The sequence below is a fragment of the Struthio camelus genome, chromosome 3 (genome assembly GCF_040807025.1).
Source record: "Struthio camelus isolate bStrCam1 chromosome 3, bStrCam1.hap1, whole genome shotgun sequence".
Classification (NCBI taxonomy): domain Eukaryota; kingdom Metazoa; phylum Chordata; class Aves; order Struthioniformes; family Struthionidae; genus Struthio; species Struthio camelus.
In genome coordinates this window covers 82,554,792-82,581,390 of record NC_090944.1, presented here as the reverse complement: position 1 = coordinate 82,581,390, position 26,599 = coordinate 82,554,792, and the positions used below count along the sequence as shown (strand labels likewise).

The 26,599-nt window shown below is 41.6% G+C and overlaps 1 protein-coding gene across 9 annotated transcripts in view; it reads left to right on the top strand.

Moving 5' to 3' along the window:
- Positions 1–26,599, top strand: part of LOC104151180 (SAM and SH3 domain-containing protein 1) — a 591,062-nt gene that overhangs the window by 544,713 nt on the left and 19,750 nt on the right. For 5 of the 9 annotated variants that reach the window (XM_068938786.1, XM_068938785.1, XM_068938790.1 and 2 more), the window contains exons 9-13: positions 12,234–12,366; positions 16,264–17,099; positions 21,088–21,159; positions 23,526–23,669; positions 25,851–25,986. In XM_068938786.1, the coding sequence (XP_068794887.1) occupies positions 12,234–12,366; positions 16,264–17,099; positions 21,088–21,159; positions 23,526–23,669; positions 25,851–25,986 (1,321 nt within the window). Of the gene's footprint in view, positions 1–12,233; positions 12,367–16,263; positions 17,100–21,087; positions 21,160–23,525; positions 23,670–25,847; positions 25,987–26,599 lie in introns of all 9 variants that reach the window. The other 4 variants (XM_068938793.1, XM_068938791.1, XM_068938794.1 and 1 more) reach the window with 2 other exon arrangements.

The following is a 26,599-nucleotide window of genomic DNA, read 5'->3' as shown; positions in this document are numbered from 1 at the left end:
GAGGTTGTGCGTTATGTTTTTGTGGAGAATCTTGGTCTCGCTTTGCCGAAAGACATTTCAAGGAGAAAAAGATTCTGGAATCTAAGCCAAGAGAGAATCTGAGAATGAAGGCAGAGGGTCTGGAGAGCTCCAGGTGTTTAAGTACTCCATACTTTCAAGACAGTGTTGCCTACAACATGAGAACAACCACCTACAAAATAACATCTAAAGGGCAAAAATCACTAAGTTGTTGTTCGTCTTTTTTAAAAGGCGACCACAATTGTTGTTGTTGCTGTTTTTTTAGCTTGCATAACTATCATGTGTTTATGACTAACAGCACTGGCATTAATACTAATCTCATTTTAAAAATTTTTAAGTTTTTTTTTTCCAGCTCCTCTTCTTAAATTAACGTTCTAGGAGACGGAACTTGCATTTCATACCCTTATAAAATTAAATCCTAAAGATGATAAAAGATTGAGGGGTCATCTCCTTAGCCTCCGAAGGGAGGCAGCCTGATGTCATTTGTGTGCCGTTAGTTGTATGCCCTGTATGTTTGCTTTTAAGAGACAAACAAAAGCCTTGCCAAGCCAGTAGGTGACTTGGTTCTCTGCCACTTCAGAGCAGTTTGTAGCTTTCAAGCTCATTATTGTATGTCCGCTTTGTTTCAACAACAAAGTGTGCGTGTTATTTGTTTGCTCATGTGGGAATGTAGTTGAAGCCGGTTTTCATTCGTGTATCACAAGTCTAAAACTCCTAAACGTTTTTTTACAAATTTATTTCTGAGTGTTTATTTTTCATCTCTGTTGGAATGAAGGCTGTTCATAGTAACTCTCTAGACAGGCTTTCATTTCATCTTGCCAAGTGCTGGGATGTAAAGCAGGTGCAGATTACAAATGAATCCCTTTCTGGATTTTAGATAAGGACCTATTTGTCCTCAGGAGTCAGAAAGTCCAGGGAAAGAGAGGATTTCAGAATTGTATCACATTCTTTCTTTATACTGAGGTGCCTTTTATGCTTCCTAAAGATAGAGGCCCGTTTGATAACTTTTGGGGGCTGAAATGCTCTGTTCATCTAAAGCAGAAGTCTAGAACTGCTGTGTCTCCCCCGCCATCCCCAACTGCTCTGTTTGTATGGCTCCAGCCCAGCTTGGAAGACTGATATTGGGATAAACTGGTATAAATCCTCTTCTATGCCCTCTGCTGAAAGACTGCTAATTGGTACCAGTTGTCATATTTGATGTGGAAGCGGAGGGAAGGGGAGAAGCAGGAGGGAGACCGTGACACAAGTATGTATAATACATACACTGCCACTGAAACGATCTGCTAATTAACTTTGCTGGCATCTCCTGTAGATGCAAGTAAAATGAAGTTATGATTATCACTGGACTGAACTAGTTTGTTGTCTCATTGGTTGGGTTTCTGTTTTTCAGTTTTGATCAGCAGGTAATGATCAGCCATCCAGAACTCCTTAGCACAACCTTGCAGATAGTGTGACAGGTCTTTATCTGAAGAGTGCCTCAGTGAGCTGTGGCACACGTCTCTGAGATCCCCTCCTGCTATGTGTGTCCTTATCAATCCCAGTAGAGAGGCCATAAAATTCATGAGCCTGGGGAAAAATAATCCTCTCCCTCCAGCAGAGGTGCTCCAACAAAGCAGTCCACAGATAGGGTGATTTTCCTAGTCCAGCTAGCAGTGCTGTTTTACTTGCCCTCCAAAATCTTCACCCAGGACTGTCGACAAGGCACATTTCTCAGTACTGAATCCCCACCCCTTTTGTTTTCTTGGGAGAGAGTGGCAGCAGTTCTGCAGAACTGGAGGGGTACAGTGCAAGTCTCCGACTGCTCTTGTCTTGTATTGATCCGTTTCATAACAGGAGGCAACAAAATGAGTCCACACAGAAATAACTCTAGCTAGAGAGAAATAATTTTTGGTTGTTCCTGTTCTTTGTGTTATTTCATGCGGGCGCTTTCATTTATTAAGTTGTTTAATGGGGCTAAAAATTAAAATAATGTTCAGTATTGGTTTTGTATCTACTGCCGTTGTCACAGATGGAAAAATGGACTAGGATGGACTTTGGGCCCTGTGCATTTGAATTAGAGTTACGCTGTAGCTGTTGAATCAAGATTACCTATGCGCCTGCTCCGTTACTGGTATAAAGCTAGGTCTGATAAGAGACTAAGTCTGATAAAATTATCTCTGACTTGCTATAGTTATTACTGTGTTTGTTGGTAAATGTGAAGAGTGAGAAGAAAAGAAATAATTACATTATAACTTACATAGAACCAATTACCTTAGAGTAAATCTAAGAGTAACTCTAGTAAATCCATGTTATGCTGAGTTATATTGTATTTCAGTGATTCAGATTGCTGACGCTTTCTAAATGCAGCATTTTTTAGCTTGATTTTTATTTTCATTACTGATGGATTCTTGAAGCCTTTAAACAGTTGTTCGCCTTATCGTTGCTAATGATGTAAGACTCTGTATTAAAATAGATGTGGAAAAGCCCTCTTCATATTCTTTTAATATAGTAAATGTAACTCATTAGAACTGAGTTAAAAGTCAGTGAATACTGGGAACCGGTATTCAGTATGAACAGAGACTAGGATATGATGAGAATTTGTAATTTAAGCACTAGTGTTTAAACTGAAACAGCATAGATGATTTGAGCACTCTGAAAGCTGTGTTCATTGTAGATAAACTACATTAGGCCATTTTTGCTGTTATCGCAAGACTTACCATTTTTTTTACGTTACTTTTTTTCTTCAGCGGCTTAAGGGTAGAAGAGGATGTTTCTGTGTTCTTCTGCTGCTTGAAGAGCTTCTTGCCCCCTCCAGGCCTTGTATACTCTTTGAAGTAGTGGAGGGGGCTAATACTGAGCATGCCTATGCATGAATGCAGAGCTTTCATCTTTGCTCCGGGGAGTCTAGTGACCCAATTTGTGTTAAGATTTCCAACAGGCACTTGATGTGCTCCAATTGGATGGTATATTTTTTACTACTGTCCACTTCCTTATAATAATGTTACTGCTTAGAAATAGTTATGATGTAGAAAAAGCCAATAATAAGAGACAGCTTCAAAATGACATTGCAAAATTCCCACATTATATAGCTAAGACAGGGACCTGATCCCGGGAGGTGCTGGCAGTCCTTATTTTCCACTGATCTTATGGGAGGTGCTCAGCACCTCTCAGTGGAAGCTAGTAGCAAAAAAATTACAGCATGTTTTGTTACGATCTTTCCCTCATCCCTATTCGTGCACAAGAGCAGAGTTTCCCATGAGTATAGTAAGCCACAGAAACCTTCGCAAGAGAAACACAAATCATCGTTATAGTTTCTAGGAGACAATACAAAGTTTGAAGTTAGATCAGTGCTGTGCAGTGATGAAAGCAGAACAGGAGATCATAGATGTGTTCATACTTGATTTCTAAAAACCCTGTAAGCTTTGCTACCTATTCTGAAAATTTCCAGTATATTTTAGAATATGCAAGAGAAATGCATTTATTTATGAATAAAACTTAATCACTTCTATTATAAATTATGGTGGAAGACCTGCCTGTCTTGTCATCAGATACCATTTAACTAGGTGTGTGTTGGTAGACTGGATTTGGTCTGATGTAACTGGTCTGTGGTAAGGTCTCAAAGAAAGATATCCCTGCTCTCATGACTCAGAGAGGAATTATACAGGCAATGACTGTAATTCAGCATGCTCATAACCAGCAGTGTTTTCACTGCATTCGGAGAAGCCCCTAATGTCTTCACCACAAAACGTTTGACCACGTATTTGTGGAGGGTCAGAGGTGGGAAGGCAAACTGAACTAATATTCGTTCCAATGTGTTACTTTACTCTTTTATACCTTTTGAACCTTGGGCAGCTGCCTAATTTTGCTGCTTATTACCTAGAAGAGGAGGGAGAGTTACCAGTTTTTTCCTATGACCATTCTCACTGCGTGTATCATCCAGCAGGAGATGCTATAAACCCTAGTGTGGTTTCCCAGCCCCCATCTTTTCCAAGACCAAGCCTGTTAACTTGGAACAAAGCCTTGCTCAGTTCAAGAATTAGAAATCTCAAAAGCCATGTGTTTCACTGCCCTATTTGGCAGACCCAAGCTGAATAATCTTTACTTGTGGTACAATAGAAAATTTTAATTGAGCTCCTGTCGTTTGCCACTTGCCTCCCCCTGCCGCTGGTGTTTCCTTCCTCTCAGTTACGATGCTGACTTTAATAGTTTAATTGTTAGAGAAGGCTGTAAAAATGTAATTTAAATTACCACACCCCTCACGAGAGGGGTCTCTCTCTCTCTCTCTCTCTTTTATTTATTTTTTCTAAATGATCTCTGATATGAGAGTCGCTTTATTTCATGTCTTGCTGTTCTACCCCCTGGTTTTCTGAAACGGTGGGAAGTTGGTTTCCAGGGCCGGTGGTGTACGTAGCAGTACAGTATAGTCCAGTGAATAGGGATTCTCCCCAGGCCTTCTTAGCCTTGCCAAAACACAAGACGCAGTTGAGAGCGCCTTGTTAGAAACCTTCTTTCCCAGGCATAAAAAAGCCTGCAGGAGCGTTGAAAAGGAATGCTGTATTGTAGCAGAAATGAAATAATGTAACACAGAGCTTCGTTCTGCCACGTACGTATACCGATGAGGAGCGGTACACGAGTACAGTCGTAATGTCATTAAAATTAATTATTCTAATCAGAGAGAGGAACAATTCACCGTGAGGAAGTGTATGAGGCTTACAGATGCAAACGTCAGCAATGTGCTTTTCAAAATTATTTAACTAAAACCTGGAAACAGTTAATACCTAGGAATTTGCCTAAGCAGCTATTCTAGTATCAAGACAGACCTCCTGGGAGAATTAAATTTTTTCACTCTCGTTACTTATGACAAATATTTCCCACTAATTTCAGCAAGCAATGTCGTCACTCGCTAATGTGTAATATATCTTTCACCAGTGTAGCCATTGGACGCTCCTTTGATTTCCTTGTAAGTAATCACAGAGCAAACCCAGACGTGGGATCGCTACTTTCTTCAGCTTACCTAAGAGGGCTGACACCACCACGTCTTTTTAGACTTTTACAGTCTTTACAATATGTGGTTTAGACCCTAGCAGTTAATTTTGTTAAGTGGCAACAGCATTTTTGACCTCTTGTAATTTTCTTAAAGTTCTGGAGGCAATTTTCTTGCTAACCTCAGAGCATGATGTGGATTATCACATCTGATCTTCACACGGTTTTCCATCAACAGCTCCTGCAGCGATTAGAGGTTTGCAAAACTTTCTTAATGAAACCTGAAACCTTCAAAACTCAAGTTGCAAGCCCAAAAACTTAGACCGGTTTTACTCATGGCCATGAACTTTTAGGGGAATCTGGGTTATATTTCAAGGAAGTCCCTGTCATGTTTTACTTGATGTGGGCCAGTATGTTATTGAAATTGGAGAACTGGCTGGTTTTATCTGAAGCTTAGAATTTTCCGTAGGGTTTTACATCAGAGTTTTGGGGCTGAAGTAAAATGCAAGGGTAAGAGCCTAGCTAAAGCCAGCCAGTAAATCTAGTTTACATGACCCCTAGGGAGTAGAAAGCTGTATGATTATTAGTACAAAGATGGAGAAAACTGAAAAAGTGTTTTTGGCTGAGTGGCTCATGAAAAAGCAGCCGGTGATCAGAGGGGCTAAATGGTTGGTCCTGCTATGGTTTCACTGTGTGACTGGTCTGGGGTGAGCCCAGGTTAACTGGACATTGAAGGTCTTGTAAGGTAAGGGGAATAATTTATGTGGCTTAAAGAGGGTTTTGGTGTGGTATGCCTTTACTTCTATCTCCAACCAATGGATAGCGCTGCTCCTAATTAGTAAAGGTTTTGGTTGATGTCCTCTTGTGCCCTGATAGGAATTATCCGAAGCAGAGCTTTGTCCCACGGTTTAGGATTAGGTATGGCTGAATGAAAAAGGAGTCCCAGTTTATTTGAGCATCTCAGAGTCTGTTCCCTAGGAAGGGAGGGGAGAGCCCAGTTGAGGAGGAGAAGCTCTCTCCGTTGAAAGTCACGCTGTAGTGCTCCGTGAAGCAGCATATGGCAACTTCTAGACCAATCTGAGACTGTGAAATTAAACATCATTTGCCTTCCCACTTCACAGTGATGTGTTTTTTTTTCTAGCACTGCAAAACAAGCAAAAAGTATTTATGTTCACTAATTTAAAAAACATTGATGCAAGGTTTATTTTTCTGTCAAATTAGCCATTTATAAAGGGGAATTCTCGGGGGGGGGGGGGGGGGAAGGGGAAGGGGTTGTCAAAAGAATTAAAAATTGAAAATAAAAAGAGCCTGGTAAAGAGCTTAAGTTATATTTCCTATAGACACAGCCTCCACTCTAGAGGTAGTGTTTGAGGGTCAGTCTTCGTCTTGGCTTTGCACAGATTCTCTGTATTTTTTTTCTTTCACTGAAATTCCATAGACAGTAATTAAGGAACCGGAGGCCAGCAAGAGGTCAGCAAGCCTCCGTCAGTGAAAACAGGGATTGTTTGCCATGTACAACACTCCCTTTTTTCCTTGTGGTGAATAGAAGATTTGCTTAGAGCTGATGACTTATGCCTTTCTTGCAAGTTATGCAGCTAGCGAGTAACTGGGGGAATCAATCAGTGAGCAGAAAACAGCTAATTGAGTCCAGCATCACGCTTTTTTCTTCTTTACATATTCAGCGCTGGAATCGGAGCCAGTTTGGTGTCTGATAATGTAACTCCACAGAAGAGACATTTTGTGCGCAGGATTCTAAGCGAATGCAATACTTGAGAAGAAGGGTCTAATCCTAAATTTTAGGGTTACGAAGCTGCCTCCAGTTGAGCACTCAGGGGGAATTACTTGAAACTGAGCTTTAGGCCTATAAATGCCGAAGCTGGTAAGTCACTGAGCATGTAGCATGATATGGAGAGGATGTGCCTCCTGCTTCAGAGCAGGAGAAAGAGAAAAGGCTTTTGTGGTTATTCTTAGGCACAGCACAGCATGCTTGGCTTTTCTCAGTTCTGTTCTTCCTTTCCTTGGGATTTTAAGCTCTCTTCTGTTCTATTTTCCTGTCTCTGACTTTATCCAGGCATCTCTAACCAAAGAAAAAAAAAAAGTTAAATGGTTGTTTTCTTTGGCGGATGTAAAGCCTGTTAGAGAGAAAGAAGAAAGGACACGTGTAGCCACGTCTCCGAAAGTGAAGAGCAAAATCTCTTTGCGTTTACTGTAGAGCTTGTAGTTCTGCAGTGAGCTAACAACGGGTGATGTGATGTGCCTGTAAATCCGGATGTGTATATTTGCCCCACTGTGCCGGACAAGAATTGCCTGATAGCCAAAAATAATTTTACCTAAGGCTTAATCAGATATTAAGAGATTTCCTGTATTTTTAGACTGGATATTTCCTAGAGATTTCAGTTTGGGGCTGCGCTATCGCCAGGCTTAAAATAGATTGTAAAAGTTTAACATCTCTCTAAACGGCTTCATACAGCTCATGTAAAAGTCGTGTATGTTTTTGTCTACAGAGCTGAACCAGATTAACCAGTTCTGGTAGCTTTAACTGGATATCATCCTAATATTTCTTCAACACTTTTATTAGGACCTGGCTAGCAAGCAGGCTTTGCATATCTTGTGTTTTATAATGACTGTTGCTGTAACCCTGAAGTGTTTCCAAAGGTAGTCTTGCAGAAAGCTAGCTACTTACTTCTGGCTTACATTTGGCCAGCTAAATCCGAATACCGTAATAAATGTTAGGTTTTGTGTGTGTGTGTGTGTGTGTGTGTGTGTAAAGCACTGATTTGAAGGGGGAGGTGAGGATTATATTCTGTTATTCTTTATATGGTGTGTGAAGTGGACCGAATGGTTTACAGATACAGAACGAAGCGAACGCCTTGCCAGCCGGAGCCTAGGGTCCAAGTAGGCGGCAGAAAAGAGTCTGCGTGAGAAAAGTGGTAGAAAAGCAAAGAGGAGCAGACCTATAGAGAATTTGTTGAATAGCAAAGTACATAAGTTAATTTCTCATTTGTTCCTGGATATAAGGCTTTTTTCTTGGATCTTACCTATGAGATGATGAAACACATGGCGTTCAGAGATACACAGTTATGAAAAATACTCCAAGCGTACAAGATGACAGAGGGGGTTGTTCTCTTACGGATTTGAGAACATCTTCAGAGGTTGACGGCCACGTTTGGTGGTGGCGAAGATCTGTGTGGTGGGGATGGGCCTTGGCCTCTCCGCGTTTTTCCAGCCATGTGGTACGTGGTGGCTGCAGTCCTCTCCATGCAGACCTTGGTATTTGCAGATGCTGTTAATTTAGTCCCTGTTCCCCCGTAGCCCTGCATGCATTCGTGTAGCGGAGGTCTCCAAGCTGGCGGGGTTTCCGCGCTGTGAGAGCATTGCAGATGTGTCGGGGATGCACTTGTTCCAAGCGGAGCTGGGAAAGGAGCCTCCGCCCGAGCAGCGCCGCCAAATTGGCCCCAGAGGCTTCGCTGTAGCCCCGGCAGCGGAGCGGTGCGCTATCTCTTTAAAGCAAGTATAATTTTGTGTGTTGGCTTGGTCGATTTGTTATGGTTTAAGACTGTGGAGCCAGCTGTCTGCAATCTGATGTAATGTTGCCACGGAAACCAGAAATGAAACACTTAAGCGTTCACCACAGAATTACTACATACAGCATTAGCCAAAATAATTAAAAGTTGAGCCATATGGGCTTTTGGATGGAAAAAATTTGGAGCAGAGAAGATGGAAATTAAGTCGTTCCTATTTACAGTACTGTAAATCCGTTTGTTTTCCCCTTGGAGCATGCGGAGAGGCCTGCTCGTAAGGCACGCGGGGTGCAGGGGGGCGGAGGGGCGGAGGGGCGCCGTCCTACCCAGCCGGTTCGCTACCCTGAAATTCAGAGCCGAGGGGACGGGCACCTGCCGCCCGCCTGGCCTTCGTGTCCGGGCCGTCCTTCCGCTCAGGGCAGCGGTTTGCAGCCGCGTCCCCTTTTTAGCGGACTGTCTCGTCTCTCGTCGCGCTGCAGCAGCGCCGAAGAACTTCCGAGGAGAGAGCGAGCGAGAGAGGGACCCCGACGGCAAGCTGTGCTGAAACTCCGTGCCAAGGCGTAGCTGCTGGAGTTGTCCAGGAAACCTTGTCCTAACCCACAGGAATTCTTGGGATTAGGATGATTTTTCCCATCTTAAATCAGGAGGAGTAACAGCAATCTCTAGGATCTTGAAAGCAGTGGAGGAAAAGTGGGTTGGATAAGTCAAAATTGTTAAGTTTGATCACTTCCAAAGATGTCATTTCAGCCTGGATGTTTGGCATTTCTTTTTTTTTTTTATTTTTAATATTAGCTGTTAAAGAAAAGTTGCTTGTGCTGAAAAATTAAACTGTGTGCGCCAAAAACGTAACATTCTGATAATTTCCTTTTTTTAATTATTTCAAAAACAGGAAGTGAATTGAAAGCAATCCTTTTCCAAAACAGTTTTGTTTTCAAGGAGTCAGCATTATTTGACAGGAAAGTTTCCTGACCAGCACCATTGACATAGTGACAGATGCTTGTCGGTCTTTTAGTATAAATTTATTAACCCCCCCTTTTCCTTTACAGAAGCTTTTCCATGCCACGTGCTGCCTGGTGTGATAGGAAACGGACTGCTAGTGAGACTCTGATTTTCTTTTTAGTCAAACTATTACCCTGCGGTTCCCGTTGTTAAACACAAGCTGTTCTCAGATCTTTCAGCTGAGCATCAGAGCTAGGAAGTATCTGTCACTGCATATAAAGAGCCTTGGCACATTGCAACAAAGGACGCAGAGAGTCCTGAAACTGCAGGAAATACCAGCTAGCTCTTTTTTTGATGTTACTGTATTTATTTTACAGTGTGGTAGGGACCCACTGTATCCAACCACTCAAATTTGCCATCAGTATCCTCTACTGAAACTATTTCGATGCTCACTTTCAGTGTGTTAACAATGAATGCAAATGTCAGGCGTTTTAAAATATTCTCTTTTTTTTTTTTTTTGGTTCTGTTGGATCTCCATACAAGACAATGAGGGGAACAGGTTTTTATTGGATGCCAGGTGGGCCAAAGTAAGACTAGTTATTTTGTAACTCAGCATTCTTATTCCTCAATGAAATCCGGGGATGGAGGACTGGTTTTGAGCTGTTCTCTAAATCTGGCAGAGCTCTCAATATTGTAAGGAGTAGTCTTGCAAACCAGGGGTATATGAAAAATAATGAAGGGAAGAAGTGGCTTAAAGTAATTGCATTTAAAATAAACCGTGTTTTAAGTACAGAGTTTGCCTGACGGTTGCTTGCCAGCATTGCTTAATGGCCTAAAAGGTTCTTGCCTGAATTTCTTAATTACAGTCAATATTCCACTCTAAATATGCCTGATGAGGTATGTCTTGTTGTTTGACAAGTCACCAGGTTCTCCCAGCCATAACCTCTGAATTAATACTCATCCTGCAGCTTAATCCGTCTGGATATAAACAAGTCTCTTCCTCCTCTTTACTGCTTTCATTATCCTGAAGGAAGATTATTAATTACCTATCCAGTTTGTACCCATAATAAATGCATTCCTGTGGGTTTGGATGACAGAATGGCAGTTCCTACCACCACATGTGGTCCATTTGGTATTCCTCCTTATTTTGGAAGAATATGAAATTTGTGGGAAATCAGCAGTTGAGAGTGTCCTTGCAGACAGCGGCTGCAGTTAGCTCTGGCATAGCAAATTGTATTCCTGTGCGGTAGATTTTCAAAGCTGTGCTGACTCCTTCAGGCACTGTTTCCTTTGACAATGTAGTTGTGCGTATACAACTGGTGTCTATACTGGTGTCCTGTCCCATGGCATGCACTGTCGTTACCACATCCTGATATTTGAGTATATTTGAAAAGCAGAAAACCATTTTAATATTTGCGCCTGTCTTTTATTCAGTCTTTGGTAAAGCAAAGAAAGATAGCATTTTTGTTAGGGAAGAGGAAGGGTTGTTTTTTTTTTTTTATTACGTTGAGTTTGCTAGGGATTTTTCATTTTTTAAAGTTTATTAAGGAGAAACAGAGCAGAGCGGTCTGGAAAGCCAGCTCGGCTGACAGGAAGTTGCATTAGGTTTGCAACGAGCCGACTGTTAAGAGCGCCGTGAATTGGCTGGGAGCGCGCCCGAACACCAAGTAAGGTATACAACGTGCGGCGCGCTCCAGCTGGAGCCCAGGCGGCGCGCAGGAATGTGCAGCGCACAGTGCCAGGGCTGTCCGGGAGGAGCGGGAGACTCCTGCCTGCCGCCCTGCACCCCTGCCCTCCCCCCCCCCCCAGCTCCTTTCTCATTTTGAATAGATTAAAACAGAGGAAGTAGCACATTGAAGGTTGGGTCTGGCTCGAAAATTGAAGGCTCTTTCTCCTTCACAAGGAATGGATTGTTTCAGCTTGTTGTGTCACTGCTGCTGCAGAGGGAGAATTTTTTTTTGTCTCTGTAATGTTTGATACTTGAGGGAAAACAGCTGGAACTGAGCATACTGGATCAGATGCAAAATGAAACGGGATGCTGGGGAATATGGACTGTACTGTATATCTGCAAAGGTCAGAGTTTTCCCTTGGTCAGTGTCGGAGGAATGCTGTGTCCATCTCGATTCCAGCCTCGAGAGCCTGCAGCAGGAGCGTAGGGAGCAGGGAGGAGGAAAGGAATATTTTGTAGCTGTGGCAGTTTCTGAACGAGGCAGATGAGGTCTCCTCCTTCCTTTTCTTTCCCGTCCCTTTCTTGTGCTGCTGTTTTTGATTTTCTGGGAAGACTGGTGGGGGGGAGAGGGGAAAAGAGAGAAGTCGATGACAGAGTTTCAGTTTGGAGAAGCTGTTTATAACCAGGTTTAAACAGCGAGTTCTGAGATGCCAGACAGACCAGTGACTGACCCAAACCACAGGAGCATAACTGGTGTGGTAAGAAGAGCGCTGGGAAAGAGCCCTGCCTGAAACGTTACTGAGAGAGGACGTGGAAGTAGTTATTACACAATGCATGGGAAGAAAGACAAGGGCAGGAATGCATTTCAATGCCTAGGATCTTATGTTACACAGCTCTAGAAGTCAAAATGGTATGTCACGCTTTCAGAAAAAGAAAAAGAGAAAAAAATGAAAGAAAGAACACCCTCAGTAGTTTAAATGTTTCTCTCTGACCTGAGCTGAAAATATAACACCAGTTACAGAGCTGCATTGACAGAGAGCAGCAGATGAGCTGGGTTAACTTGACTTGAAGGAGCAAGCCACGGAACAGCTACTTTATTAATATTCCCTTTGTTTCTTTGCCAGTCAAGGGAACAATCCGATGATGAAACAGAGGAGTCGGTGAAGTTTAAGAGATTGCACAAGCTGGTAAATTCTACTCGCAGAGTCAGGAAGAAACTCATAAGAGTGGAAGAAATGAAAAAACCCAGCACAGAAGGTAAAAAGCAAAGTATATATGATTAAAACTGAATGTGTGAATATATTTTCCTGTTGAGAGAGGACAGAAAGCAGAGGGGAGAGGAGGGGCAAACTACACTTAGGGGAAAATGAAAAAGATTGCCTGTTTTATGGTGCATGCATTACATTTTGAGACTGTAAAAGGAGGAAAGTGACAGTCTGGGATGTGGTGATTGCTGATCTCCTGCTATTCCCAGAGCCCTTCATTAGAAGATTAGAACTCGGTTTACGTTTTATGCCCCTCACTGTGTGCTGCTGTAGAGGGAATGAGTAGGAGAAAGTCCAGCCGGCTGCCCCACAGGGCATTACAAGAAGGTAAGCACAGCAAGCACAACTCTCTTCCCTCCTCTGAGGCCTGGGAGACTTTGCTGTAGGAACGTTGCACAGGTGAAGCTCTTAAAGTTTTGGGAGGGGAACGGCTGGCTGGTAGCACAGCTGCACTACATGGCATCATCCTTTGGCAGAAGTACAGAAACGCTATTAGACATTCTTGTGGGATGGCTGCTGCTTCATGTAGTATTAACTCCTAGTTCTGGGGGAGCCTGCTCAGTTTGGCTGCTGAATGAGCCATGCTGCCAAGAGATGGAGGGGAGAGAGAGAGAGACCGAAAGAAAGAATGGAGAAAGAGGAGGGTAAGGAGAAGAGTTCACCTCCTGGGAATGCCATGCTGCAGAATTAGCTGTTGATGACCTGTATCCATATGTGAGCACTCAGATTAACAAAGGCTGAGCCTCCGTCACCTCTCTGCAAGACATGCTTCAGTCCTCACTGGAGCTGTGGATGCCCCCATATGTTACTGGCCTTCCCAGGATCATATGCTGTGATTCCCGTCAGCTTTGTAGTGAGCTGAGCTATGTTATATTCCTAGGAAGGATCCTAGTGTATTAAAGGAGAACTCATGCATCATCTTGGGCACGTGGTAGGATGCTGTCAGCAAATTTAGGATATAGCCTGCCTCTTTCTTGCACGACGGTCTTGTTACTGGCCAGAGTGAAAGGCTCAGGCAGTCTCGAGTTCTGGACAGGGCAGCTAGCTGGGTCTGAGAAGGTTTTGTTGTCACCTCATAAGGGAGACAAAGAGGGTTTAAAAACAGAGCGTGTAAAGCTGAGTTAGCTCAGCAGCAAAAACATGGTTTATAAGAAGGGGCAAAATGAGCCATATTTCCCCTGCTCTAGAGGAAGCAGGACCCAAGAGCTGCCTTTCCTCCACCCGCCCTGTGGGCCTGGGTGTGGAAAGCTGCAGGGAGCAACCAGCCAAAGACTTCAGCAGTTGGAGCAGCTGAGAAACAGCCTGCCCAGGAGCCTCTGGATGTCAGACAGCTTCCTAGAGTTTGACCAGACTTTCTCTTCAGCATGTTAGCTGACTGTTTTGCTCTAGTTCTCTCTCTCATAGCTCTTCACCTCTGTTTCAAATTCTATCTCATTTCCTTATTTCCTTTTCTCCCTCACTCTTTCCCTTAAGCGTCCCAGTTCCTTCCAGGTTTTTTCCGCTGACCTAAGCCACCCGTGGCCCCCACAAAAAATGACCGAATTAACAATTGTCACCAAGAAAAATTGTTTACTCTGCTTCCTTCTTTCTCTGTCTCCTGCCTGTCTTTTCTGTTTTAACTCTAGGATCTTCTGAATAAGTGGTCTGTAACTCTGTGTTTGTACTTCTAGCAAGCTGGAGCTCCTTTGTAGATTGGCTCTTGGGAAACTGTGTAACAAAAACATTATTGCTAAATGACAACAAGGATTACTTCTGCATAACTTCTACAGAAGCCAAAGGCCCCTTAAGCAGGCAAAATATTCACTAGATATGTACAGCTTTTTTTCTCAATAAGGTTTTCCTAAACCCCAAGTTTTATGTGGCAAATAAAAAAAAAAAAAAAGTGTTGTCTAAACGCTGCCCGTCCCCGTATCTCATAGCGTAGGTCGGTATTCCCATTTGCGTGTGTTAGAGGGCTCTGCAAGATCACAGGAGATACTGTGGTCAGATTTGGGGATTGCCATCTGCCTTTCCAGGTTACCTGCATTTGACTGTATAGGTTCTTGAGATCTTTGCTGCTATTATTTAAATCAGTATAGAAGTGTGAAGTCATGTGAAATTCTAGGTGGCTAGCATGTTGAGAGTTAGCTATCTAATTTGATGCAATAAGATCAATAAAATTTCAGTAAATTCACCAATGTTTAACGGCCTTTGTCAAAGTGTGAGAGTAGGCTTAGTTTGAATAAGACACAACATTCCCCCAAAGAAACATTCCTCAGAAATCTCTTCATAAAGAAGAACGATTTTACTGAATTTCATTTACACGTTTCCATTATTTCTTTAAAGAAGAGTACCCTAGTCCCAGATCCTTCTCCCATGTTTCTACTGTTGACTCTTTTATCACATAAAGTATAAATCCGGATGATCTGGTGGGTACTAGTGTGTGCTAGTATCTGAATGCACACGTTTTGTGTTAATCTTCTCTTAGTTAATTACAGAATCTTCCTAATTTGAGGGCACTTGTTTATGCATGTGTATTGTTTACATTTTTATATATTTAAAACAAATCACATCCACATCTGTATCATGATGGGTTTGTGTGATGGATTGCCTCCAAATAACATCTGTTACAATGCATATTTTACAAGCTGTTTAAAAAACATATTTACCCAACGGACTACAATAGTTTATCAACACGTATTCAGTCCCAGAAGAATGTCTATTTTCTGTTCAAGCCAAGAATTAAAAGAGAAAAAATTAAGTTGTACACTCAGTGAAAGTGATGTTAAAATAGACTTCATTCTATACCCCATCCCCCACCGAAAGTGCTCAAGAGTGAAAGTGGTGTGTCAGATGTGATCCGCTATCTCTTCACTGTCACAGCTAGTTGTATCTTCGTAAAACAATATCTTAGGTTGCAGCAAATACATGCCAAATGTGTTTTGCCGACAAAGTGAATTGAAGATGAGATTGGAAGCCTCAATAAGGCAATTGATGTTCTTTCATCTTGTAATGTGTGTCCTATTATTGAATGAACTAGTTTAGGAAATCATTGGTATTTTGGTAGTTGTTCAAATTTAGCTCTTCTGTAACATTGTGGAAGCCATCAAAGATGAAGGCAAAGTTTACCACTACTAAATTGAAGTTTGGTTTTAGAAGGAAGTTTGCATGATCCATGTTGAGTTCTCTGCAAGGAACAAATACAGTTACTTTTCTTTATGTGTTTCTGATATATATCCATGAATGCCATGGGGTATGTCAGGCAGGACTAAGAAGGACGTGTATTCTTGTTTGACTCTTTCCTTACTGCTGCATCCAATACCTAAGCCTAAACATTGCTCAGAAGAAAACACTGGTGGAAGAAGTTTTTAAATGATAAATATGAAAAGGAATTACAATTTCAGATTCTTTTTTTTTTTTCTTCCTTCACACCATCCCAAAAAAGAGCCCTGGCCCTTTGCTCATATCCAGTACTTCTATTTCAAAAAGTCTTCTTTCCTTTCTGCAATATATGGTTGGTGAAAAACATATGTTTCTGTCATTAGCAGGGCACTGTTGAAATTGGCGCACCCACTGTTTGACCTACATTTTTTTTCTTTGCATGTCTTTGTTAAGTAAATTCTGTGTAGTTAAAATTGGTGCCTCTTCTTCCATCAAAAACCCGACTTTTTTCATTTCATCCTTGAGCTCAGCTGTATACTTTTCTGGGACAAATACTGCTTTCTACAGCAGTGCTGGATGCTGTAGTCTATTATTAGCTCATTCCAGAACTCTCACTTCACAAGCGGAAGGAACTGGTTCACGTTTATCCACCCACAAATACCTTCTGGGCTTCTTATACCAGGAGGAGTTTTCTTTCCATTTTAATCGAGCGATGACATGTATGTTATGCTGCTTTTGTCCCCTGTAGGTGTGGAAGAGCGCTCGCTTGACAGTTCTCCTATACTGGATGACAGATCGGCACTTTATTCTGGAGTTCACAAGAAGCAATTCTACTTTGATGGCTCCTGCGAGAAGCAGCCAGAGGACGATTCGGACTCGCTTACTACTTCTCCCTCATCCAGCAGTCTTGATACCTGGGGAGCTAACCGGAAGCTGGTGAAGACCTTCAGCAAAACTGATAGCCGTGGCCTTATCAAGCCTCCCAAGAAACTCGGGACATTTTTCTCTTACCCAGAAGAGGAGAAGACCCAGAAAGTTTGCCGCTCCTTGACAGATGGGGAAATGAAGAAGAGCCTCGGCTCCCTGAGCCATGGGGTAAGTACAGAAAGCATTTGCTTTTATGACAGCAACAGGCACAAGCACCATCTTCTGGTGTCCCTGGAGGAGATTCAGAGTGTAAGGAAGCAGATCCGATTGAAGAAAATGGATACTAACTATTCCTGTTCCAGAGCTTTTCTTTGCCAGCGCCCTGCTAGGAAAGGAGCATCCCCCACAACTTGCGACCTACAATTACTGCGGCACAAAGCGAAAGGGGGTGGAGGTTGTGGCTTCCCAAACAGAAGGCTACGAGGGCGCACTTCTGTCAGCGAGTTCAATATTACCTATGTGGTGGAGAGAAGCCTGTACAGTCACCTCAACCTCTCACAGTTGGTGCGTCCCGTTACTGACAGGACCCTGAGCAAGGCCGACAAGCAGGACCTGAGGAGATGCCTGCTGGAGGAGGATGAGGAGGCCAAGAGGAAGTGGGCTGCCACAGTGGATCGCTGTACTAAAAGGGTTCTCTTGAGAATCCACCAAAAGTCTGTGAGTCAAAGGGTTGCCATAAAGGTGGCCTTCCAGTTTCTGTGAGGTTGCAGTTGACATTTATTGCTTTATACTTTTAACTAAAATTTTGTGCTTCTCCTGTTTTCCTTGCCTTTAGAAACTCTTAAGCACTGTAATTCTCCTATAAGGGAAAAGTATACCAGTGTACCATGAAGAGCTTGATATAATCCCATCAGAAGAGAGTTTTGTTGAGTCTGCAGTTTCCATGTGCACAGTGAGAGACATCCAATATGACAAAAATGCTGCTTTTTAACTTGTGCTAGAGCAGAAATTGAGATTACTGATGAAATGAAGCTTTGAGAAGCTACAAAAATGGTTTCCTGATGCTTTGGAAATGCGCCTCCTTTTAAAGGGATACTGTGAGATATATAAAACTTTTAAAGGATTATAGCATGCTTAGTGAACTGCGCTCTGTTTCTCTCCTGCCCTCTGTCACTGCCTCATATTGGCCCTCCCCCTCTCAGTTCTCATCTCATCTGCTGAAGTAGCCCACCCAGCTCTGTAGTTTCCATCACATGCACAGCTGCAGAAAGTCAGGGACGTTTACATTATGTAGACACTGGCCTCCTGCTTGCTGCTCACCACTGCCAGAAGTGTCCTGTCTGCGCTGTCCCTAGCCACTGCTTCTTCTTTCTAGCATGAGGTGAAGGTGGGACCTTCCCTTACAGTATTGTGGAAAGGGAACAAGGGGCAGCCAAGAAAGGAAACGTTGCTGTACGACGGGAAATTAAGTGATGTGAGTGCTCCAAAGAGACTCAATTTTTGCCATATCTCCTCCTGCGTATTTGACCCAGTTTTGGCAGTTCCCTCCACAATGATGCCGAGTTTCCTGGGAACCTGCCTTTGGAACCGGTCGGATCTCCAGAGCTGAGCCAGCTAGTCTGTTGTCTTGACAATTTTGATGTGTTCCCTTCTTCAGCGGCTGGAAACAGTGGTAGACCCATAATATTAAGCAAGATATTCCAGTGAACAATACAGTAGAAAGAACTTTTTCCTCGTGAATTACAGCTTTATTTTGAGAGGCCTCTGCTTAATTTCTTCAGGTTTGAGTTATTCTGGATGTGAGAGAGACAGCCTCGATCTCTCTGAGTAATGATTAGTCACTGGTGGGAGCTGACTGAGGCTTGGGTCATTCATTTTTTGCTTTTGGCCACAATAGTAGTAGTTTGTTTCTACCCAATACCGTTAACATTTTCTCTTGGCTATTTCACTATTTCTTCTGCATTTACTGCTTGCCTCACCACTGACTTGATACTGTTCCTTTTCGTAAACATTGTCCTCAAAATACATTCTTTCTCCACAAGGACATTACAGTGATAAAAGACACCCATATGTGATTTGAATAGTAGGGGGGTATCGACAGGCAAAAGAGCATATTCATGTGTGCCAGAGATGCCCCATAATTAAAAATGTCCGCTAAAGCTGTCTTTGGAAATACGGATGCCAGAGACAGGCTTTTCAGTTCTTCTAGTAAGTAGTCTCACTACAATATCATTATGAAAACCATCTGGACTGATTTTTGCCTATTCACAGAGATACAGTCATAGAAGAAATGGATAGTACTTTGTCGTTGTTGTTGAGGAACTCCCTATATAAACGATGAGGACTGACTGCTCTTGCTAGCTTTTTCAATTCACTTCTTCCTGACACTGCAAAAAGCTGGTAGACTTCTCTTGACCTTGCAAGTAATGCCACTCCTCCTTCGTAGAAACACTTAATGTTTGTTTGCTGCAACCTCAGGGAAATTGCAATGCCTGTGTATTCAGTGGAATTGGTCACTCTGTCTTGCCTTGCCATTCGTTTTTGTCATTTATATTTGTTTCAGTGACCTGGACATGCATGAAATTTTCAAATCGCGTCAGTTTTTCTTTTCTCCCAAAATGATAATATTTTTGATTGCATGGCCATTCCATTGAATATCCCTTTCCTCATCCACAGACCTTTTGTTTGGTACAGAATTACTAGGGTCATTACTGGAACCTGAAGGTGAAAGTTAAGTGTTGAATGTATGTGGAGGTCCATCATGGAACAATAAGAACCCTTAACATGGTACGTTTTAACCAACAGCCGTTTTGCTCTTGGAAGAGCCTGCTCTAGGAGGAGCTCTGGTTTGAGAGACGTTTGCTCAGAGCAGTTCCAGATGTTCTCTCCCCGTTTGTTGGGATCGCCATAGGCTGTAGGATTATTTAGAATGGACTCTTCACAGAAGGACAGCATTACTCATAGTTAGATGTGCCATGCTTTAAAAACTGATCTTATTACTCGTGGTTAGTCTCGAATGCTTTTCAAAAACAAATTGTAAAAGCTATGCTATAGTCACATTACCTCCTGGAGAGAAAACATTTTAAAGAATTCTACATTGCAGCACTCTCTTTGTGTGTGGGGGACCTAAACAAAGCTGTCTGAGTTCTGAGAGAGTTGGTGGTGGTGCAAAAATTGGCACTGGAGGTGTGCAGCACCCAACATACAGCAAGAATAAAAAATTTTTAAAAAGCAATTAATAGGTATGCTGATTAGCAATGAATGAGGCAGGAAGAACGTTTACCTTGACAGTCCGTTAATAGAATTGTTTATTAAGTGGCACAGTTTATAGGGCTTTCTTCTTTGTAGTAAAGTGTTCAAGCGAACTGGTAATTCAGGTAGTGGATCTCTTCATGCTTATTGTACTAATCGGGTATATCCTTTGTAGATTTGATCTGGTGCTTAGTTAAGTTTTAAGGCATTTTCGAAGTTACTCCATTGGGTAGTTCAGGCCCTAAAAATGCACGGTTGGCAAATTCCTGATCTTCTGCGTCCTGTTTGTCTCATGTCTGACTATAAAGAGAATATTTATAATAGAGATCTGCCTATTTCTAAGCCCGTACTTTAGAGTTGAAGCTGTACAAGTAAATTGTAACTGCCATGCCCTCATTTTCCTGGGTTGCCTTCTGAGGCCCCTCACAGGACCAGGTAACTTGCAGTTGGTTGTATAAAGGCCCCCCCAAAAAAAAAAGTCAATGTTTTGACCAATTGGATTGCAAGGCAAAAACTGGATTCTCTGACCCACCCCTAGGAGGCTGGTCTTTTTTCAAGTGATACCAGAGTTTTAGCAGAGACTCATCTGCCAAATTTAAATGCTCTGATTTTGGCTGTTGAAATGCAACTGCACTGAGTTTGGTTGCCCTCTGTTCTTGGGATGGAAGCAGTGTCATAATATTGTGTGTTTGTTTTTTTTTTTCTAATGTAGAATGATTATGATAAACTGCATCTGTGCGTTCAGCCAAACCCAGGGAGTAGCATCTGAGTCACTCCACTAGGTGACAGTGGCACTGAAAATATGGCCTACTTTCTCCCAGAAGTAGCAGAACTGCCCTGTACCACCATAGAGGTGGTGGGAAATACCTCATCTGGAATTGGGGCTTTCGAAGCCTCTGGGGGCACAATGCTTATGGAGAGCTGGGGAGGGCTGTTTTTCCCCTCCTCTTACCAAGGACTTGCCCTGCAAGGCCACTAGCCTTGCCTGTATTTCAGTGGAAGTTGAGCATATGCAGCTGTTCCCAAAAGGTGGGTTATTCAGTGCTTTAAAGGATTGATTCTTCGCTGTTTCAGTGCTAATGCGGACTAATGGATGAAGGGAGACTCAAGTGCTGAGGTGAAGTTGCCAGGAACCTGGAAAACTTTATGCGTAAGATGAACGAGCGGTTTCCTCAGATCAGAAGTCTTTTTTCTTTTTAAAAAAGAGTAGGCAATAGATAACTCAACAGCAACAGACCTTAGACCAAGGAGTGGTTTCTGGAAGAGACAAATGACTCAAGTTGCTTTACAACAGCATTCTCAGTTTGTAATGCTTGAATCTTTGGTCTCCCATCGTTTTGTGTGTTTGTTTCCATTTTTGCACACGTTAGTGTCTTCACTGGCATTCTCCAAATTGCTGATGTTTTAAGTGAGCTAATCACTATGATACGATTGTTTCTCTCGTTTTTTGCAGAGAACCTGTAGCTTTGGAGGATTTGACTTGACAAATCGTTCCCTTCATATTGGAAACAGTTCTGAACAAATGGTGAGTTTAAGGCAAAAGGCACAGGCTTGAAATAGCATTAAATGAAATGCACAATAGGGTTATAATAGGCCTAAATGTAATTTAGGTCTATAATAGCGGTTTGGGGATCCAAGAAGGCTGGGTGTCTTTTTTAACCACAGACTTCCTTAGCTTTGAGAATAACATATCCACCCATATCCATGTGTGTATGAGCTATTTATATATCATGTGTCTAAAGATGCAGGAACAAGTGATCAAAGCACAGTTCTGGGGGCACATCTGTGGACTGTTCCTGTGTCTGACTTCTTCAGAGCGTCTCTCCAGGCAAAACATATGATTACTATACTTTCTTGGTAAAACATTTACTTTTTGGAATGATGAGGCAAGCTGTCATTCAGAGAATATCTGCAAGTTGTTGGGGTGGAAGTCATTACATAAGTGATTTATTATTTGTTTTCTCATTTTATTTAAAAGCTCTGGAGTAGACCGGGATCCCATTGTGCTAGGTGCTGTAAGATTGATCTCCGTGCTGTTTGTTGTTTAAAAAAATAAAAATGTAATAAAATAACTGTCATGAGAATTATTCCTTTTATGTTACTCATGTTGATCCCAGTGTTAATGCTGCTCAAACTGCAGCCAAAAATAACTATGAGCCAGAATATTATATCAAATTAAATTGCCCATATATGTATATATATTTTTTTATTATCAAGAAGGACCTCTACTATTTCAAGTTTAGCTCTGGTGATTTCTCTGCTTTGCTTTAAATTAAGTTTAAATTGTTAAAAAAAAAAAAAAGTATGTGCTATCATTTTACTAGTGTTTTTTTTTTTTACATCAAAAATTTCCCCTAAATTGGACAAAACTGTGGATTATTTTCTTCATCAACTTTCTACTCAAGGAAAAACTCGCAACATTTATCTTTATGCATCGTTAGCTTGTTACGTTTTGTTCAAATTATACTTTTGACATAGGAAAACAGGAAGTTTAGATGCTACATTTTCTCTACTACCGTCAGCAATGAGAGAGACACCGTGCACGAGAATAATGTGTGCAAATCAAGAGCTTTTGTTGAAAACATGCAAATCCATTAGTTAAAGGGGTTTTTTTCCAGAAAAGATCATGCAAAGAGCTATCCTTAATTTCTGCTGAAAGAAGACCAGAAGTTACCAGAGAAATTGTAATCACAAACAACTTGTAAAGGAAAAAAACAAAAGCGTCAGAAGTAAAATGTCAGTTAAACTTCACGAAGACTTTTTAAGAGAACATGTTAAAGCAACAAACGTGCATAAATCTGGAAAGATAAATCCTTTGTGTAGAATGTAGTGTATGCGCATTTTAGGATTTGTTATCTTATTCATCTAAATTGTCCTCTAAAGTTTTATTGCAAGTCAGAGACCAAATTCTGCAGTCAAATTATTGAAGAGATTTTGGTCCTTTTTGCAATGTACTTTTTGATGTGTCCTTACCAATAGAGGCTCTGGTAATAGCTTTAATAGAGTTGTTTTGCTGTGGTTCCTCAAGTACTGTAGAGTGAAGAATGTGCTTAACATGCTGACTGCACAAACTGCCTGAAAATGGGCTGAGTCATATAAATAAGTTCTGTAAAATGTCAGCTGATCCATGGTAATTCTGTGTGTGTGCTTGTGGCTTTAGTAAATGCTAGGTAACTCAGGCTAGTTTAGAAGAGGTTAAATGAGTTCAAAACAGCATGCCTTTGTCATCCACTATACGTGGACCGGCTAATTGAGTCCTACAATAACCTGTTTATGTGTCTGAATCCTAAGAATAGCTGAGCAAGTGCAACCTTCTACCATGGTTGGTGGATTCAGTAGCCCCCCCACACACTTTTTTTTTTTTAGTTAACAATTCACAGTAAAACCACAAAGCGGGTCATCAAGAGAGGTTAACTGAATGCTTGTCCCAAAATAAAATGTAAATTTAGGTAGTCAGATATAGGTATCCAAGTATGTATTTCTCTAGGTTCTCAGAGGTAACTTGAGTTCTCTTAAGCTGTAGCGTTGACCATCGTGAGACACAGCTACTGCTGTATGTCCCCTGAGGAGGAGGGCTTAGCTGGAAACCATAGAGATGTCTGTTGACAAAATCAAATACTTGGCTGAAACTCAAAAGAATAAAGGCATCCTAACAGACCACAACATATCCACACACAGTACCAACAGAAGAGATGACAAATCAGGCCTTAGGAGCAAAAGGAGTAGAGAGGGCTGCTACAGTGGTTAGCGCAAGGTCTCAACAGTGAATTTAGAGCAGCGAACAGGACTCCATGCTACTATCGTGCCTGGATGCCTCTGCAGTGATTGCTGCACTGAGAAGAAAAATTGGCTCTTGCATTTTATGGGTGTAAACCCTGTTTTGTTTTGCAGGGCAAAGAAGGAGACTTTGTTTATAAAGAAGTAATCAAATCACCCTCTGCCTCCCGTATATCCCTGGGCAAAAAGGTGAAGTCTGTCAAAGAAACCATGAAGAAAAGGATGTCTAAAAAATACAGCAACTCTCTGTCTGAGCAGGTATGATTTGCTGTGGACTCTCTTAATATTGTGGATGTGATAATTAATGTTGATTCCCATACTTCAAGGTATCACTTGAGGAGTCTGTCAGGTCAGGAAGCAATTTCTTCCAAGAACAGTTGGTATGGCTTATTCCTATGTTCTTATAAAATCTCTCACTGTGAAATGGCTTCTTATAGAAGCCCAACCGTGAAAATGCATTTTCAGATTTTCATTCAAGTACCTCATCAGCAGAAGCCTATGGTTGATGGCATTACACATCTTGCTCTGTATTTCCATCTCTTTATCTATCGCCATTATTTATTAAGGGAACTGGTCTATGACATAGGGTCACAATATCATATATAATCTGCAATTTATACCTTAGTTTAAATTCCCAGCATAGCTCTGTGTACACTGTTCTTTTCCTCTATTATGAATCTGTTCTTCATTATAGCTTGCTCTCTGCAGCAGCCCATTAAAATAGATGCACAGGATAGTCAGGGAGGGGCATCCAGTAGAAGATTTTGCTATTCTTCCTTTCATTACAGATCTTTATAGCTCATTCTTGAAGGCAAACCTGAAGTGCATTAGTTGCAAAACTAGATTTTGAATTTTAGTGGCCTAGGAACGATTGCTGCCTTTTCCCAAAAAAAATCTCTTTGGTATAGTTTGGATTCCTTGCTTTGGTGGACTGTCAAAAATTCTTCAGAGTTTGTTTAAAACCAATCTTTCCACTTGAAATGTGTAAGTAATAGCTTACAAAACCACTGGGAAAGCGGAGCTTCTTTTGGCAAACATCGCCCTCAAGTGGTCACTTACCAGTCACTGGCTCACCGGGGTATACTGGCAGTAGTAGAAAAATGGAAGTGGAAACGTAGCAGTGCCCCACTTGATTAATGCGAAATGTTTGTAAAAGGCACTTTAATTAATCAGATTCAAATAATAACCCCAAAATTCCTAAACCTGGAGAGAGTGTATCAGGCAGTTTTGTGGACAGTTTTATGTAGTGCAGTGGGACGCTGAAATTTCTTTCTTGTAGGACTATTAGCTGTTTGTTCATAACCAGGAGCAATGCTACAGCATGCTTACACTTATAATTAAAAAATGTTAAGGTATGATTTAACATTGATAATAAGATGCTTTGGTGCCTGACTGGCTTTACAGTGCCCCTTTGGAAAGTCTGCTTAAGAAAGGGATGCACTGAGAAATCAGTTTACAGTTAGCAATACTTCTGCATTCTAGCTCTCTCCAAGATTGACTTGACCTCTGAAGTCATATGCTGGGATGATTTTTTTTTCCTGATGATTCTGCAGCATGCAAATCATAAGTTTCATCTAGAATTTTCATCACCACACATCTGCACAGAAACTCTTTTTGTATTCAAGCTAGAGTTCTTCTATTTTCAAATTTTTTGGCACAATCATTTTAGAGTTATTTGTACCTTCTGTCTTTGTGACATCATGACTCAAAGTATGTGCCAGGGTCTCGGTCTGCATTCATTAAAAAAAACAAGCAAAACCTATTCTGGCTGCAAATAACCACTGCTTCACTTTAACTATGCTTCGCATAAGCTGACAGAATTTCAATTTAGGAAAGACCCTTTTGGATTCACTGTAATGCTTGACTGCATTAAAGGAGAAATTGCCTCACCTATTGCATATGCAGCAAAATATTTTTGTGTGTTTGTTTATTTATATTTATATGTACTTATATTATGCCCAGGCTGCATTTTCCAGTTAATTCTTTTTTTTCTCTCTTGGAAATGAATGAGCACTGCAAAAAATGTGCATTGCTATGTGTCTCATTTGCATTGTCTATTTTGATTGTACTCATCTTTAAACAAAATCCTGATTCAGAAAGTTGAGTTAAGCTTTAGGTGTTTGGCCAGTGCTGCTGGTAAAATAGCAAGTGCTTACTTTTAAAACCTTTGAAAGTGGAGTTTCATGTAATGCTTCTTTCCACTTCCAGTGTTAACTGTTTCAGACTGGACTGTATACTGCTGTCTGTGCCACCATGCCCAATAAAATGGGGCTCCTGACACAGCTGTGTACTGCTAAATAGGCTGATAAACTTATTAGCTTTCATGCTATCTGGTAACCAGTAGGAAAGTACAAGATGTTCTTTGCTCAAAGATGAATGAGCAGCTCCTGTCACTGCCTGTGTTCGTTTCCCAAACTGAAATGGTTCAATCCCTAGCAGGAGTCCAGCCCAGATGTCGTGCCAGGTTCTCCACAGTCGCCACAGCCGGACACCGACTCCCTGGACAAGCCCAAGCTGAAAGCTGGTGGCTCGGTGGAGAGCCTGAGGAGCTCCTTAAGCGGTCAGAGCTCAATGAGTAAGTTCAGCCGTAATTGCATCGCTCTATTTTTGTGGCTGCAAGGAGCAAAGAGATTTCCGCAGTAAGTAGAATAGGAGAAAGTCAAAACAGAAGCAGCGGTTAAAAGTAGAAAGTCCGATGGGTTAGTCATCACGGTTAACAATGAACAGTATCTTCAACTTTTAGCTCAAAAGTACTGTAAGCTTTTTGGTGCAGAGACCATCTCTTTTGTTTTGTATTTATACAGAGCCTTGAAAAACTGAAATCTTGCTCTCTGGCTGCTATTATAATACAAATGGTTTGAGTGAGAATCAAAGATCCAGGTCAAAGGCCTCCAATGAATGGGCATATCTTTACAATAGATTTCTCCTGGGGACTCTGGCTGTTTTTTTGTTTTGTTTTGTTTTATTTTTTAGCTTGTTACAGAGACATCTTGAGGTCCTCTCATTGACTAGCCAGAGGAGTATTATTTAAAACGTCAGTTAAAAATGTCTCGAGCAAAAATCAGCGCTTAAGCAGGATCCAGATAGGGGACTCCACCATGAATTACTGACCAATAGAAGCCAAGAACTTACTAGATTTTTTTTGTTTGTTTAAATATTGGCACAAAGTGTTACCATAAAACCATGTT